The sequence below is a fragment of the Heloderma suspectum genome, chromosome 4 (assembly GCF_057233095.1).
Source record: "Heloderma suspectum isolate Gila_16-S chromosome 4, 16-S_ref, whole genome shotgun sequence".
Taxonomy (NCBI): domain Eukaryota; kingdom Metazoa; phylum Chordata; class Lepidosauria; order Squamata; family Helodermatidae; genus Heloderma; species Heloderma suspectum.
The window spans coordinates 43,069,762-43,087,575 of record NC_139461.1 but is presented as its reverse complement, the minus strand read 5'-3'; the positions used below and the strand labels follow the sequence as shown (position 1 = coordinate 43,087,575).

Sequence of the window (17,814 nt, the reverse complement as noted above, 5' to 3'; positions counted from 1 at the left end):
AGACAATGCCACCCAACAGTAAGGCAGGGTGTATAAACTCAGGCCCGGGGCCCAAATCCAGCACACCTGGGTCCAAATCCAGCCCTCCAGGATTCCCCAAATGGCCACAGCCCCTTCCCTTGGTCCCACTGATGGTTTGTGCAGTTTCCCCCAGTTTTAAGAGGTTGCAATGCCTCTCCTAAGGCTGAGTTGCTGGCAGTAAGAGCTTGAAGCTCACACACGCCGGTATCTTTGGTATTTTGGTGGCCCTGCCCCCGCCCCTTTGCCTTCGGCCCCGCCCACCCTTGGAATGTGGCCCCGAGAGTTCTCTGGAATGGAATTCAGCCCTTGGGCTGAAAGGGGTTCAACACCCCTGCAGGGAGGGCTTCACAGATGTGCGCTTGACCATAGACCTGGTATTACACACAAAACCAAAAGAGAGAAGTCACATCAAGCAAGACGTGGATTCTCTCTTTCTTCCATTAGTTCTGAAGACCATTTTCACAGGAATGCCGGAAGCTGCTCTTCTACCGAGCCAGACCATTGGCCCATCTGCTCAGTACTGTCTACACTGACTGGCAACAGTGGTCCAGCGTCCAGTGGAGGCTGGTGGCTCCGATGTCAGCGGGGTGGTGAATCTGCTCCGGGTTTCAGTCAGAACTCTAAAGGAGCTATGCAAGATGTGGAGCACCTTGGATAGCTCCTTTAGAGTTCTGACTGGTTCTGACTGAAACCCGGAGTGGATTCACCGCCCCGCTGACATCGGAGCCACCAGCCTCCACTGCCAGCATCTCAGACAGAAATCTTTCCCAACCTTACTTGGAGATGCGGGGGGTTGAACCTGGGAGCTTCTGCATGCCAGACATCCTTTTGCGTGCAAAGCAAAGCATTTATGGCTGTTCTTTCCCATCCCACTGCTGTAACAAGCAGCGCTGGCCATCACATACTTCTGCCACTGTATAAGTGACATTATGTGACTGTTTACCACTGTTGCCTTAACGTTGAAAAGGCTGCAAGATAATACTGCTTCACTGGCTATACTGGGTCTAAGAGCTGCCACTAAGTGTTACAAGCAACACTAAGTATCAAAGCGAAACACAGTCTAACTTGTTTTATGCTGATTGCTCCCGTGCAAAATGTCTCCCCCGAGCTCTTCATTGATAATTACTCTCAGCTTGAGCCCATCATTCTGAATTTGCAATCAGCATTTCCAAAAATTAAGTGAGGCAGTTGTCTGCATCTAATCGACCACCCAGGAATATGCATTTCTTATCACTCTGATGCACTCCATTCCTGACAGTCTCTGACAGCTTGGGGAGAAGAGCCTTTCTACTCCTGAAGATGGTCATGGGGAATCAATATGCAGATGACACGCAGCTCTATCTCTCGTTCAAATCTTCACCAAGGTTGGCTGTAGAATCCCTGTACAAATGTCTGGAGACGGTGAATGGCTGGATGGGGAGGAATAAGCTGAAGCTGAACCCTGACAAGACCGAGGTACTTTTGGTGGGAGACAAGAGGAGGTTGGGGGATGTTGACCTGGTGTTGAATGGGGTATGGCTGAAAGACCAGGTCCGCAGCTTGGGGGTCATTTTAGACGCTCAGCTGTCCATGGAGGCTCAGGTGTCAACTGTGAGCTGGATAGTGCTGTACCAACTCCATCTGATACGGTGGCTGCGCCCCTACCATCCCGACTATCTGCTCGCATCAGTAGTACATGCCTTGGTCTCCTCTCGTCTAGATCACTGTAATGCGCGCTATGTGGGGTTACCCTTGAAGATGGTTCGGAAGCTGCAGCTAGTACAGAACACGGTGGCTTGCCTGATTAAAGGCAGCCGCTCACGTGATCACATCACTCCAGTGCTGAAGGAGTTTGCACTGGTTACCAGTTGTTTTCTGGGCCACATTCAAGGTGTTGGTGTTGACCTTTAAAGCTCTATATGGTTCCAGCCCAGCCTATCTCAAGGAGTGCGTCCAGCAACACCAAACAGGCTGCTCAACAAGATGCTTCTCTCTGTCCCATCAGCCAGGACAGCTAGGCTGGTGAGGAGGAGGGAGAGGGCCTTCTCTGTGGTGGCCCACACTCTATGGAACTCCCTCCCTAGGGAACTCCGCCATGCCCCCTCTTTAATGAGCTTCTGCCATGCATTAAAAATGTGGTTGTTCAGGCAGGCATTTGGGGTGGGTCAGGGCATTTTTAGAAATACAATGTTTTAATGTGGATTGTTATTGTTTTAAACTGTTGTATTATTGTATGTCGCCCAGAGTGGCCAGGTGACCGGCCAGATGGGCGATTAAGAAATTTAATAAATAAATAATAAATAAATGTGTTGGACTGCAACTCCCATCATCCCTCACCGTTGGCTATGCTAACTAGGGCTGATGGGAGCTGCAGTTTGGTGGGACAGAGGGCAGCTCAGCAGAGGTAGTCACTGGAGGTGGAGCCAACTATGCCTAGTTTGCTACATTTTTCAATATATTACCTGGTAATGCACAGAGTAAGGACGGAGGAGCCCTGAAAGGCAGGAAAGTTGGCAAGCATGTGCAGCATAGCAGTTTTTCAATACATTATTACATGGTGCAACAACACAGACAGTGCAAAGGCAGAAGAACTTTGGAAGGCATAAACGTTGGCCGCTGAGGCACTGGAGGGCCACATGTTCCCTACCCCTGTTGAAGATTCTCTGGAATTCTAAGGGACCAGTCCACATGTTATTTCTGTGACATGGAGGCGAATAAAAATGGCATCCACATGATGGCTTTTCCCTCCACTGCTGTAACATCATATAGTCCAGTGTTCCCCAACCTGGTGTCCTTCAGGTGCTGTTGGACTACAGCTCCCATCACCTCCAGCCAGCACAACCAATTGGGTGGGGATGTTGGGACTTGTAGTCCAACTGAATCTGGAGGGCCACAAATTCTCCACCCCTGAACTAAAGGGTGAGATTCCTCAGTGCAGCTATTCTCTACATCCTATTGGAGCGAAGCCCAATGTGCAACAACCTGCTTTTATATTTAGATGAAGAAAGAAAAAGTGAAAGGAAAGGGGGAAGAACCTTCAGCTTCCATGCTGAAGTATGCTTGTATGCAAGTATGTTTTTATTTATTTAAAAATGTATAGCCCACTTTTCTCTTCCAAAAAAGGAGCCACTCAAACTGGCTTACCAAACATTAAACATAAGAATAATAATTAAAGCATATGTATAACAAGCAGCAAAGACAAAAGCACAAAGAGCCAAAACTAGCAATCAATCAATAATATTAAGCAACAGCAGTCAATTACTTGTTTAAAGAGAAATGTCTTCAATTGCCAGTGGAAATTTATTCCCTGGGGCAGGGAATACAGGGTCCCACCACCAAGAAAGCCCTCTTGCACGTTGTCACTAACTGTGCCTCTGAAAACAATGGCACATGCAAGAGGGGTGAAACAGCTGATCTTAAACGAATACCTTCCCAGTCAGAGGGGCTCAAATGTTATCACAGCATGCATCCCACAATGAAGAAGCAAACTGCTCCAGCTTCCCAGATTGTGATTTAAGGGTGTATCTGCCTGTGATAATTGAGAGCACTAAATGCATTCAATCAACATAAAAAATAAACTGTGTTAAAAGAAGTGCTATTAGCTACAGATCCATGTTCAAGGTTATGTTTTTGACATACAAAGCCCTAAAGAACTTGGGACCAGGATACCTAGCAGATCACCTCCCCCTATATATACCCAGTCGACTGTTAAGATCTTCAGAGGAGGCCTTGCTGGTCATTCCATGACCCACAGAATGTTGCTATGTAGTATCTTGAAGGCGGGCCTTCTCAGTGGTGGCACCCATGCTCTGGAAAACCCTCCACCATACAGTCAGGGAGGCAGAAAATGTGGAATGCTTCAAACACCTCCTGAAAATGCACTTGTTCACCAAGATCTTCTCCGGCTCATAAATAACTGCAATTGATCATATGCTACTCTGTCTTACTGCTTTTTGTATTGTTTTGTGCTGATGTAGTTTTTAAATTGTTTTTAATAGTGTATTTTAAATATAATTGTTTTTTCACTGACGTTGCAATTGTTTTAAATAGTTTTAATATTGTATTTAATTTTTTTTTTAATATTAGTATGTTAACCGCTTGGAGATTTTTAATTTTAAGTGGTATATAAATATTCTTAATACGTATTAATAATAATAATAATTAACATAATCTGATCAAAGACTCATAGACATTGCAGATGGTTCCTCCCATACCTGCACTGTGGGTAAGGGGAACTGTATGATCAGTGTTGACAGCACAGCCAGCACCATCTGAAATGTGCTATTCATGTGCAATTCTCCCGTGCCACATTATGCCTTCATTTTGGGAATGTTTTCCCTGCACTGCTAAATTTATTTATTTATTTATTGCATTTATATCCTGTCTTTTTTTTTCCCTCTTGCAAGGAACCCAAGGCAGCTTACATTATCCTCCTCTTCTCCATTTTATCCTCACAACAACCATCCTGTGAGGTAGGTTGGGCTGAGAGTCTGTGACTGGCCCCAAGTCACCCACTGAGCTTCCATGGCTGAGTGGGGACTAGAACCTGGATCTCCCGGCTCCCAGCCCAACACTCTTGTCACTACACCACACTGGCTCTAAAATGCTGGAAACAGAGCACAAGAAACTGATGAGCAAATATGCCAAGAATGGTAGCACAGTGGCAGCGCTAATGGTTATCACTCTTGCTTGCATGCTACACCTTCATGGAACCCATGAAATAACAAAATAGAAAGCTTTCAACCACAACAAGTGCTCTATTCTCTTATTAGTGAATAACCATAATCACTCTCATCATCACCATTTATGCATATCCTACCTTAAGGTGGGATACATGGTTCTTCCTGCACCCCTTAATTCTCACAACAATCCTGTGAGGCAGGTTAGGCTGAGCCTCAGAGATAGCGACTGATCCAAGGTCACCCTGTGAACTTCATGGCTGAGTGGGGATTTGAACCTGGATTCTAACCACAACACCATGCTGGCATCTGGATTTAGAAAGAAAGAAAAAAGCTCCCAAATCAAAGGATATATCCTCAGATGGACATGAGCCCTGGCAACTCTCATTTTAGATATTTAAGTACTGAGACTGAATGAAACACAAAAATCAGGTGACTGTACCAAAGCAGGAGCTTCCACTGGGCAGTTGTCCCAGCATAACAGCTCGCTCAGCCCTGTAGCTATGTAATGTTAATCACATACATGGACTGAACTGTTTGCCATTGTTTGGTATAGGTTACATCTGTGACCTTTTCTGCTCAAAGCAGCTGTGTGGGCTGACCTTCAGTCAACTTTAAAATCCTTTGTCACTCTGCCAAGAGCCTCCAGTTTGTTGAACTCTCCACAGCATGGAAATTTTTATTTGTTGTAGAAAACACCATAAAATTAAGGAGATTTCTTTAAAAGCTCCTGTATCTTACACATTCAGGGCTTCTTCACACGGAGCTTTTATCTTGCAATTGAGATTGCTCACTCACGGAAGTTTGTGGGCCCTTTACATGATGTTGTGAACCTCCAGGGCATCTCCCACACTTAATGACCTTTATTCTGTTTTTAAATAGATCAGATATAATGAGGTATCAAATTACCCCGCTTGTGTTCCAAATGAGTTCCCTTCATGAAAAGAGGAAAACCCGCAATCAGAGGAGCGAGATCAATGAAAGATATGGAAGACTCAGATAATGGGGAGAAGGAGGGGGAAAAGGGAGGGGGGAAAGGAAGCACGTGTAAAGTATGTAAATGTATAAATGCCAAGTTCTGCACAGAGGAAAAAGAAACCAAATGCACAGTTACAAGATGGGGGATACGTGGCTCAACAACACTACAAGCGAGAAGGATCTTGGAACTGTTGTCGATCACAAGCTGAATATGAGCCAACAATGTGATGTGGCTGCAAAAAAGGCAAATGCTATTTTGGGCTGCATTAATAGAAGCATAGATTCCAAATCCCGGGAAGTACTAGTTCCCCTCTACTCAGCACTGGTTAGGCCTCAAATGGAGTACTGTGTCCAGTTCTGGGCACCACACTTTAAGAAGGATGCAGATAAACTGGAGAGGGTTCAGAGGAGGGCAACGAAGATGATCAGGGGACTGGAAACAAAGCCCTATGAAGAGGGACTGAAAGAACTGGGCATGTTTAGCCTCGAGAAGACTTAGGGGAGATATGATAGTGCTCTTCAAGTACTTGAAAGGTTGTCACAGAAAGGAAGGCCAGGATCTCTTCTCGATCATCCCAGAGTGCAGGACACGGAATAATGGGCTCAAGTGACAGGAAGCCAGATTCCGGCTGAACATCAGGCAAAACCTCCTGACTGTCAGAGCAATATGACGATGGAACCAATTGCCTAGGGAGGTGGTGGGCTCTCCCACACTGGTGGCGTTCAAGATGAGTCTGGACAGCCATCTGTCAGGGATGCTCTGACTTGGATTCCTGCACTGAGCAGGGGGTTGGACTCGATGGCTTTGTAGGTCCCTTCCAATCCTACTATTCTATGATCCTACATTTAAAATGGAAGCAGAAATGCGGCATTTTAGGCTGGTGTAGAGATGCTCTCAGCCTGGTGTTCAGAAGCTCTCCTTGGCAACTTCATTTAAAACGGGTGAGAACCCTGTGGGCTTCCAGATGTGGCTGGACTTCAACTCCCATCCTCCCTAGCCAGAATGACCAATGGCCAGTGCTGATGGGAGTTGTTGTCCAACCACATCTGGAGGGCCACAGGTGCCCCACCCAATTTAAAAGGAGGACAGTTATAATGGAATCTTCTTTATAGGACAAGAGTTCAAGATGAAATCTCTCCTTTGGCCTGCTGGCTGCTCTCTAATCTTCCATTTTCAGCTACTGAAAACAAGGCCTGGCCACAATTTGCAGAATGAGATCTCCTTTGTTGAACTTTCCAAGTCAAATAGGTATAATAGCTGAACGGATTGTGTTGAAGTTAATGGGATCTGTAGTGGGATTGTAAATGAATTCTGTTCTCAGTTACACTAATGTAAACCAAAGCTAATTCTGTAGGATTATACTGGATTTATTTCAATGCTCAGCATTTCTCTCTCTCACACATCTAAATATCACCACTGTCATCTCCCTCATTTTTAATGAAGAAGCTACTTATTTCACTCCGGCTTGACACCCTCATTTTCTAAAACAAGTACAAGTGATTTAGCCAGTCCTTTCATACTTTGATAAACATAATCTCTGGCTGCCTGAGTGGCATGGCAATTGTACATAACCGTGCTGTTTTTTAATAGTCAGTTGAGGGGATTATTTAAAACATGCTCTAATGCAAGGACTGTACTCTCATGCTGCATGAGGATTTCTGTACGCAACTCCCTGCACATCTGGATTATAACAGACCTCATCGTTGTTCTCTTTTCCCCTACAGCAAAGACACTAATGCCTTCAACAGTTTCTGTCCTTGGAAAGTACCATGCATTTAGAGGAGAGAGATGGCGCAGAATTGAGAAATGGGGCAAAGATGGTGAAAACCTAACAGGTATGTACAAATGTCAGCTGTCCTTTGGTTCAATGTATAGGAGAGGAACGTTTTATAGTGTGTGTGTGTGTGTGTGTGTGTGTGTGTGAGAGAGAGAGAGAGAGAGAGAGAGAGAGAGAGAGAGAATCAACATAAGTAGGAGATACATGCCAAAACAGAGATAAAGCCTCAGTTGCTCAAAGGGTATCAAAGGGACTCTAGGACAGTTTGGATCTTCCCCTCCAAGGTTAGGGGGAGAAGTCTGCTTTCAGAGGGGAAAATCCAACTTTGGATCTCCCTCCCAGCCCCCCTGGAAACCTCTCCAGTGCTTGCCTTCAGATGTAGGTAGAGGAAAAAAGGATGTATGTCATGGGTGGCCTGGGAGGTGTGTTGTGGGTGGACTGAGTCTTTGGATCCTGTGGATTCAAAGCCCTCCCACTCCCCATACATCCCCTGAGATGGCAGAGGGTGGGTGGGAAATGGAGCTGGTGTACATAATTTCCAACCCATTGGTTGCAATCTTGAGGACACAATCCAGTCCAAAGCTAAAGACATTTGGGCTGCAATCCTACAGAAACTTACTGGGGAGTAAGTGTCATTGAACTCAACAGGACACCTTTCTGAGTAGACACGTATAGGATTGTGCTGTTGAAAAGTCCTATTGGTTTCAATAGGGGAACTTTAAATGTATGCTGAACTCTTCCACTGAAATCAATGGGTCTTAAAAGTGTTTAACACACAGGTAGATCATGCCCTGCATTTTTAAATACAGGATAATTGACAATCATTTCCTCTCTCTGATCTTATCTACACCACAGCATATTACATTGCAAAACACAGAATACCTTTGTATCTGACTGTCTGCTTCAGTGTTCTCTGACCCGGCGCCTTCCAGATGTGTTGGACTACAATGCCTATCATTCCCAGCCAGCATGCTGGCTGAGAATGATGGGAGTTGTAGTCCAACACATCTGGAAGGCGCTGGTTTGGGGAAGGCTGGTCTGTTTTAAAAGGGCAGAGCAGGGAGCTATGACATACTGCTTGTTGGTACTATTTCCTGCTCTCCATACATGTCAGTCTATGTTTTAATTGCATGCTGTTAATTATTTTAATATTTTAATATATGTAGTGGAAGTACAGTCACTTGTGGCACATATTCTGCAATCTTTATTTTTCAGAGAAGTTATTATGAAAAGCCTATGAAAAACTTGAGCCATCACTCAGAGACTCAATGTTGCAGGAGAAACCACAACCGTTAAAAATAAATGTGGGCTCTTTCATTTGCCTCTTACTAGTTTCCAACCCTTCTGCATTTTTGGCCTGCTGGGAAGCCAACTTCTCTGTGCATTCATGGTCCTTTAACATAATGGAAACGATCAAGCTTTAGTTATGCCCTTTTCAGTATCATTTCAATGGGAAGAATTTAAGCACATTTTTAACTCTTCCGTTCACATCAAAGGGACTTGAAGTGCTTAATTCTGGATGAATTTGATTGTGCCTTTACATTTTCATAACGAAACTTGCAATACTTAGAAGCCCAACAAGAGCCAATATGGACCATTATAACTTTCCCCCAAAAGACCATAAACAGCTTGGGAAAAGGGGAAGGATTTTCAGTAGAAAAATGGCTCGAGGGGAAACGGTTAAATAGCCACTCCTCTCACCTTCCCCTTCAAATTGTAGTCTCAGCAGCTGTGATGCATTAAAAAACAAAAGTCCAAAAAGAGAACCACAGAATTACACATAACATGTAGTTTTGCCCCATTACTATGTAATTTTTGCTCTGTGGGACCAGTGGGGTGACCACATCTTTGATCTGCACAATCTGAGTTTAAGCTGCAATTCTATACCCACTTACCTGGGAGTAAGCACCACTGAACTCAATGGTCTTACTTTTGAGAAAACAACGATAGGATTGTGCTGCAAAGCAGTGATGTGGATTTCTAGAACATTTTGAATCAGAAAATTTTTCAGTACTCTGCATTGACTGGGATCTGATTTAGTGTCTGATGTGCAGTTTTGTTTTAAATTTATGCCTGTAAAATTTATACACTCAGTGCATATGTGTGGATACATACATGTTTCCTAGAGTTAGTCACTTGAAAAAGAATTATAACTTCGAAAACTGCCCATTTGACAATTATTGTATCCATTAACATAATGTCACACATTAATTTTGTGAAAACAGATTTTTAGAAATTATTTTCTTTCCACTGAAAAATATAGTAGTGGAAAATTATGGGTTGCTAGTTTAAACTACATTGCCCTTTTCTCACTGATATCCATATTTTACTTATTAATTAATTAAAATATTTCTACCATGCTGTTCCATACTTGAAATGTTCAAGGTGGCTTACAACATAATTAAAATAATAAGAAAAATGCAATTAAAAAAAAGTAACAACAGAAAACAACAGCTAAAAATAGATTCTGACAGTACAGTGCCAGGATAATGAATCCCCCCCCAGGTAAAATAAGATTGCAGCCTAAGTGTTTCCCTTCATGCAAGGGGGTGAGGGTGATTTCTAGAAACTGCCCTTCATCTGCAACCCCCTACCATATCTCACACCATTCCCAAGCTCTCCCAACCCAAGGAGCAGATTTGGGGTGTGGGCAATTAAGGAATTTTAGACACTGGACATAACAGTTTTGTGGGCGGGGTGGTGGTGCTTTAGATCAGGGTGGGCATCTTGTGGCCCTCCAGATGTTTTGCCCTACAACTCCTAACATCCTTCACAATTGGCTATACTGGCTAGGGCTGATGGGAGTTGCAGTCCAAAAATCTGGAGGGCCACAAGTTGCCTGCTCCTGCTTTATATGGTAACGTGTATTACTTAACTTACTTCAAAATGTGGTCAGGCAGCCCTCCTATGTTTGGGGTCCCTCCTGCTCATTCTGTTGACTTCTACCCCAAAGTCTTGCCCTGAGTGAAGGACTTTGGGTTATGGGGGGGCACACGGTGCTGCAGAGGGAACAGGGAGGTAGGAAAGCCCTGTTCGTTGAATGTGAACTCTCTTCCGTTCATGAAAGGGAATTTAGGATCCTATATTTCTATATATGTAGTTTCATGAGGGAATTAGTAAAGTATGTACTTTCCCTTCATTCTTTAAGGTTGATTAACTCAATCTTAAGATTAAAAAAGAAGTAACTGACGTCAATAAGAGAAACAGGGGAAGGAGCTATCATGTGACATATATCTATTATGCATTTTATGCAGACTACAGAAACCTAGGTTGTGATATATCACATTTATATATATTAGAGTACTGCTAGAGAGTGGGTTGAAGAAGGGGCTATATATCAACTTGTAAGAAGTGCAGAAAGATTTGTATCAACATAAACTCAACGGACCTACCTTGGTGTACGTCTGCCCTCTACAGTTTGAACAGGAACATTTTAAACACTTTATGTACCTTGGTTTACTTTTAAATCGTCTTTGCTGTGATTTTTTGGGAACATGAACATCTTCTCATCCTATTAACTTGAAAGAATGGACTGTAACAGGGCTAGCTCAAGATGTTTTGTTGCCTGAGGCAAAAGACAAAATGGCACCCTCCCTCTCACATACAGTAGCAGACTGAAGTGGCAGTTGGGTTTTACTTCAACACTGACAATGGGACACTGACCTCCATGGCACTGGAGGGCGGCAGGCTAGTTTAGGGGTGCAGGATAGGTCAATGTGGCACACACAGCTCCTTCTGCCAACAGAAGGGAATGGCCAGATGACTTGGGAAGAATGGTCAGAGGGCCGCCACTTGCTCATGGTAGGTCCAGCCTTGGACTGTAACATAGCATTTAGCATGTCTGTTTACAGGCCACTGAAGGCAGAATATGTTTTCTGTTACACCTATACATGGCTGTTCTTCCAAATTGTTCAAGGCAGCTCACTTATGGATCCCAGCTGGTAGGGATGTGTGTGCAATTTAAATTGGGAGACAGGTTGGGGAGGAGAAAGGGTTAAAACCCCCTCTCCCAGTGCCACCTCCCCAATTAAATGAGTAGCCCCACCTGGCTCCTTGGAAAAAAAAGAAGGGGGTGATCCTGCCGCATCACATCTAGTTGACCCCTAAAGAATGCAAACATATTTGGGGTTAGAGGCTCTAGTGCTATTATTTGAGACACAAAATCAAAATATCAGAACACTTCCCCCACCACTCCTGGTTTGTCTGTGTGTGTTTTTTTAAGAATGCATTTATATTTGTATATGTGAGTGCTTATGCGGATGATTAAACCAATATTCTGTGCACGATTTGATAAGGAAATTATAGTTTTTCTACTCCCCTATGACCAGTATTGAATCTTCAGCCAACTATAAAAGAGAAGCCAGTTCTCTTCTCCTTCCTAAGCTCCTAGAGACAGGGTCTTTAAATTCTGTAATGTCACGTGCTCATTGATGGTGCCACATGAATAATTAACAGAGGGAGCAATCCTATCGGGATAGGTGGCCGCCTCCAAACTTGGAGGCAACCACTTATCCAATGCATGGTGGGAGGAGCGTGGAGGGGATCCTCTCCTCCGTGCTCCAGCTACCCTGCATTTGCAGCTAGAAGGCCAATTTTGGCTGTCTAGCTGCAGGACTTTGGAGCGGGGGTGGGGAGGCCAGATGACACATGGGAATCATCATATCAGCACTTCCACACTCCCCACCCCCTGGAACGCCCCCTTTTGCCCTGCTCTGCGCTGCTCTTACAAGCATGGAGCCTGGGGACAATCTCCACCGCCTATGGGACAGCGGGGGAGGGGGCAGGGAGGCAGTTCTCCAGGAACCGACCGATCCTATGGCCGTCTAGCCACTGTCTAGCGGCCATAGGATTGTGCCCTAAAATACCTGTATAAATAGGAATGCCATACACCATTCCCTAAAAGTTAGCTGGAGCAGGTATTGACAAACTTGCTAAGTATGTTCCATGAATTTCTGCGAGGCCTGACTCCCAATCTGAATGTATGTTGAACCATTCACCAGACCAGTTCAACAGGTATAAACTAAACTAAACTCAGGTTATCCAAACGCTAGCAAAAGGACAACAATGTTTTTATGAATCAATCCAAAGCTAGTTCATACAACCATTCTGCTTGCAAGTTGGATGCTCTTCCCTGTGAATAATGGAGAGTTTTGTAAGCCCACTTGTAACTTTTGCTCATGGCAAACAATTAAGGTATCTCATTTGCCATGAGCAAAAGGGGTGGGGTGAGACAACCAGTACTGAATACAGTGGCTATGCAAATCAAGTGTCTTTTCCTTTTAGAAACTCTGAAAACAATCCTATTTGTCTTCTGACATAGCATAGTGAAACCCTTCAGACAGATTGCGTAGGTCAACAGTGTTTTCAGCTGATGGCTCAGGTTCAAATCATCAACTATGTCCAAATTCATGAAGCTTCTACAACAAGAGCTGAGATGGAACTAGGGATGTACAGATTGTGTAAAATCAATTCCATCTGCATTTCATGAATTGTCAGGTGCCTTTCATTTTGTCATCTGCCCATTGATGAAATTGGATTTTTCTATAGTTTCCAAATTTGTGCAAATGCAAATTTGCACATGCAAAAATGTGCAAATTCCCCCCAAATGCACATTTTATGCTTTAGCCTATGGGAGAAATGCACATTTTGGGCAAGTATTTTTTTTTAATTTGCATTTTTTTCTACAATAAAATTTGTGCAAAATTCCCAAAGTTTAGAAAAAACGGTCCGCAAATCTGCACTCTGACTAACAGGTGAAAAGCTGGTCCACTGCGGAATTCGCGGGTCGGATTCATAAAAATCCGAACTCTGGCTCTGTTGTGCATTTCCTCGATATCCCTAGCTGGAACACTACCAAGAGCATCAGAACCATACAACTGCAGTACTGGAGTAATAATATTTTGCATTTATATAGCACATTTCAAGCGTTCAGAGTGCTTTGCCTAAGTAATTTCTGTCTGAAGTGACACTGGAACCAAGGACTTCCTGGCTTATACTGCAATCTTAGCTATCATACTATTTATTTATTTATTGCATTTATATCCCACCTTTTTTCCTCTTGCAAGGAACCCAAGGCGGCTTACATTATCCTCCTCCTCTCCATTTTATCCTCACAACAACAATCCTGTGAGGTAGGTTGGGCTGAGAGTGTGTGACTGGCCCAAAGTCACCCGGTGAGCTTCCATGGCCGAGTGGGGACTAGAACCCGGATCTCCCAGCTCCCAGTCCAACACTCTTGCCACTACACCACACTGGCTCTACTGTCTCACAAGGATCATCAAATCCTGTGGTGTTCACTATGTTAGCCAATACCCTTGGACATTAGTCTAAGCTGTAACTTGCCAGTCACAGCCAAAGAACATCAGTAACCAATAAATATTTATATCCCCCGCCCCCGGCAGCCCTCAACCCATCTGTCCTTAATCAACATCATCACCACCACCATACAGCACTCTTTTTCTATGCGCGCAATGAGTTTTACATTCATTATCTCCGTAATACCACACTAGGCCTGTATTTACCATTTCTCGTGTGAGTTACTGACCAAGACAACATCAGCGCCAATAAGCAAAAAAGTAATAGGCAATTAAAATGTGAAAGTGAAATATAACCAACTTACTCAGAAATGCCAAGAATATAGTTTTTAATTACAGAGAAAATCAGAGGGAATTATTTCCATGTCATACACTTTTAGATTCTAAACTTTTGTTTAAAGAAAGCTTATAAAAACTGTTTGTACTCTGATTCTAAATAGATCACATGGTATGAAAAGCAACAAAAATCAATGGGATTGTTTGTATGTGATGTGTCTGAGACTACAGTAATGAGCAACAATTGTTTTTCTAATGGGCTGTTGATTCACTCATGCTGTTTACTACTGGCTTGCTATAATTGTTTAAGCTACGGTGCACTTCTAAACTTCAAGTGCTACAGAGAAATCTACTGAGACATATTACTGTGGTAGTATTACACATTGCAGGTTGAGAAAATTATACATAAACAAGAATTACATTCAATACAACTCAACAAGGGTCATGGTATGGTCATTTTTTTTTTTTGTTTAAGGAGAAAAATGGGAATACAAAGAGTTCAGGACAACCTTGGTGTTATTTGGTATTTTGATACAAAGACTTAAACACAAAATTTGAAAATCTGCTAACAGTATTAAAAGACAATTAAAACAGACATCTAATCATTTTCTGATTAGGTTAAAAACTGCTTAGTGGTTGGTAAAGAAAGAATAGCCCTCCACCCAATGACTGGGTTCACACAACGTGACAACCCACACTCAAGGTTGAGTATGGGTTGAGTGTGGGTTGTCGTTGAACCATGGGTTGTTGTGTTTTGTGAACCCAGCTGTGCTAACAAACCATGGTTTGTTAACCATGAACAACCCACAGTTCACAGCCCAATAACTAACCATGGTTTCTCTTTGTGGATTGTTTGTGGTTAACAAACTATGGTTTGTTAGCGCAGCTGGGTTCATACAACACAACAACTCATGTTTCAAAAGCAACCCATGGTTCAATGACAACCCACACTCAACCCATACTCACCCTTGAGTGTGGGTTGTCATGTTATGCATACCTTCTCCCCACAAAGAAATGCAGTTGATTCAAAACAGTATTTCAGAAAATATTTTTACTTTTTTATATCCCTTACAACTGGGGGCGGGGGGAGGGACCTGTAGCTTTCCAGATATTGTTGGACTGCCATCAGTCCCAACCATCATGACCAATGGTCACGGATAATGGAAGTTATAGTCCAATAACATCTGTAGGGTCAAGGGTTATTTATTTGTACAAATTTATATACCACTGAACATTAAAAAAATATGAGACTGGCATTCCTACGCCTGCTTTACAAGAAAAGTTTTGTGCTGCTCAATGCTTTACTCACAAGCAAGTTCCACTAAACTCAGTGGGACTTACTCCCAGCTAAGTGTGTATAGGATTGCAGCCTTAAAGGATAGGCATAAACAGCGTGCAACCCAACCCTATGCATGTTTCCTTGGAAGCAAGTACCACTGTGTCCAGTGGAGCTTATTCCCAGGTAAAAGTGCATTGAGACCGCAGCCTAAAAATCAGATTTGCAACTAGAAATCGTGCTTTTTTTATAATTTTGGAGCTGTAGTGTCTTTATCCTTGCCATTGCTGACTGGAACTACTATTTGCTCTTGTTCAGGCTGCAAACTTCAGCCTCCCACACAAGGGTGCTATTGCTGCTGATACTGCCATAGGATGATATGAAATTGACTTTGGACTCACTATTTATCTGCAGGAAAAAGCTAGAGGCTGCGTTATCCCATCTCACCATGTCAGAATCTTCTTTGGAATATACTAAATGCACAATTACGTTACAATTCAGACATTATATCATGCACTATATTTAAAAAGTGCTCTAGAGTCTAGACAAAGCATTCAGTTTAATTTGCTGTCTCTTTCTCTTCCAGATTTGCAGGATGCATTCCATGACACAGACCTCATTTACCTTCAGCTTCATCCCTCTTGTACTGATATTAACAGAGGGAGCTGTCAAATCCAAAGACCTTTATCAACATTGCAACATCCCTAAGACTTAAGATGAAAACATTCTTGCCAACCTGGAATGTCAAGTCTCCGGCCTACTGTTTCACCCATGTTGGTTAGTTCACAAGGGAACTGCAGACAAAGGCAAAGTGCTCAGTTTATGTTTAGAATAAACATGCAACAAGATCTCATTGTACACAGAACACACTCGACCCAACACACACGATGCTGAGCAATGAACAGGACGGTCTTCCTACAGAAGTGGGCATCTGAATGAGCAAGACGGCATCATTCGATGTGTTTGCTACAAACCCAGCGGAGCTGTCGGTCCATAGTGAGGTCCGTTAATTCCTCTACAGATCTCCAGGTGCACTGACAAGCATAGGCCCGCGATCCCTTCTTTGTTAGCATCTTCGTTTTCAACTTGCTGAATTCAGGCATATTATTCCTATCAATCAAGAGCATTCCATTTTAACTGGGGGGGTTTTGGCAGTTGTTGTAACATATCGTTTTATTACCTTGCCTCTTATGTTCCTGTCCCATCTTTGTGATCGTCACAGGGAGCACTCCTGAGGATGCCGCATGCTCCCGAGCTTTGCCTCAGGAGCGCTTGCAGCAGAGCGTTTAATGTCGCAGTACCCACCCTCTGGAGCTCATTACCAATTGTCATTAGAGAGGCCCACACAGTTCTGAGGTTCAGACATCTTCTCAAGACCCTTCTCCTCCCACAGGCTTTGCCTGAAGTGTGACCCAGCCAGCTGTGATCTGTAGCACACAGCAGAGTGCAAAGTTTCACTGCTGATCAGCATGTATTTATTATTGTTAATTTTGTCATGTTTTCTTCTTGTTTTGATGGTAACGACATTGTATGTACTCCGTTTTGATACCTCTATGGAAAGTGGTATATAAATTTGGGTCATCATCATTATGGCTTGGAACTAGAAACTTTCTAGTGTTGAGCAGCAGGCACTTCCACTTGTGCAAATGGGGGGTGTGCGTGTGATTTTGGCCAATTCCTCGCAGCCGAAGCCCCACTTCCACCCCGTGCCACATCATGCACTGACTGTTCTGGAAAAACCTCCTGTCCTCAGGAGCAGCACGTTGTGTGACAGTGTACATGTGTCAGGGGCTGCAGCAAGAATGGAGCACTGGAAAGCTCTTTTCAGAAGTCCTTCCACAATTCTTTGACACAAGCCCATGAATCAACATGTCAATATCAGATATTCACACAGTGGAGAGAGTGTTCAACTGACTTTAATGGGTGATGCATATGAAAAAAAAGGTAAAAGTAAATGCACGTACTGTACAGACACAGTTTTGACTTTCATCTGCTTTGAAATAATAAAGAAGTCCTGTGCATTATGGGTATTATAAGAACAGCTTCTCTTCCTTGATGCTATTGCATAGCCTCCACAAATCTGCAGCACAATCCTAAGCTTGGATGCTCAGACGCAAGTCTCTTTCGGCTTGATGGAACTTACTTTCAATTAAAGTGTGCTTAGGATTGCAGCCATAGGAAATTAACAGCCAGAGCCAAGCTAGGCACGCCATAGGAAAACCATGTTCAGATCGCCTGTTGTCTTTGCCTACAAGCAGTTGGGGGAGAGGGTTACCTTAACTCTCCCCCTCCTAATCATTTTCTTAATAGAAATCGCAACATGTATATATGTGTGTGGCAAACCCCCCCACCCCCCCCACAGGTGGGAACAAAAATAAATACGCTCCAGCCTTGTCATTGATATCTAAGTCTTTGGGTCCACCTGTCATCCACCTTTTTCCAGCTTGTATACTAAGAGTTCCCCACCATTCTCACCTGCCATTCTATATGTTGTGAAGGTTGAAACTGAGCAT

General features: G+C 43.4%; 1 protein-coding gene and 1 long non-coding RNA gene across 9 annotated transcripts in view; one reads left to right on the top strand and one right to left on the bottom strand.

The window, feature by feature from the left end:
- CFAP418 (cilia and flagella associated protein 418) overlaps nucleotides 1–17,814 on the bottom strand; it is a 67,537-nt gene that overhangs the window by 34,606 nt on the left and 15,117 nt on the right. For 2 of the 8 annotated variants that reach the window (XM_084849087.1, XM_084849090.1), the window contains one exon: nucleotides 14,063–16,411. The exons of 2 other annotated variants lie outside the window; for them this stretch is intronic. In XM_084849087.1, coding sequence (XP_084705213.1) covers nucleotides 16,252–16,411 — 160 coding nt within the window. In that variant the 3' untranslated portion in view covers nucleotides 14,063–16,251. Of the gene's footprint in view, nucleotides 1–14,061; nucleotides 16,412–16,814; nucleotides 17,550–17,814 lie in introns of those variants that run through there. 4 more of the 8 variants (XR_014790042.1, XR_014790041.1, XR_014790040.1 and 1 more) reach the window with 4 other exon arrangements.
- On the top strand, nucleotides 1,280–17,697 carry LOC146346762 (uncharacterized). Its single transcript, XR_014790043.1, has 3 exons — nucleotides 1,280–1,476; nucleotides 7,383–7,493; nucleotides 15,888–17,697. It is a non-coding gene; the product is annotated as an uncharacterized LOC146346762 (long non-coding RNA).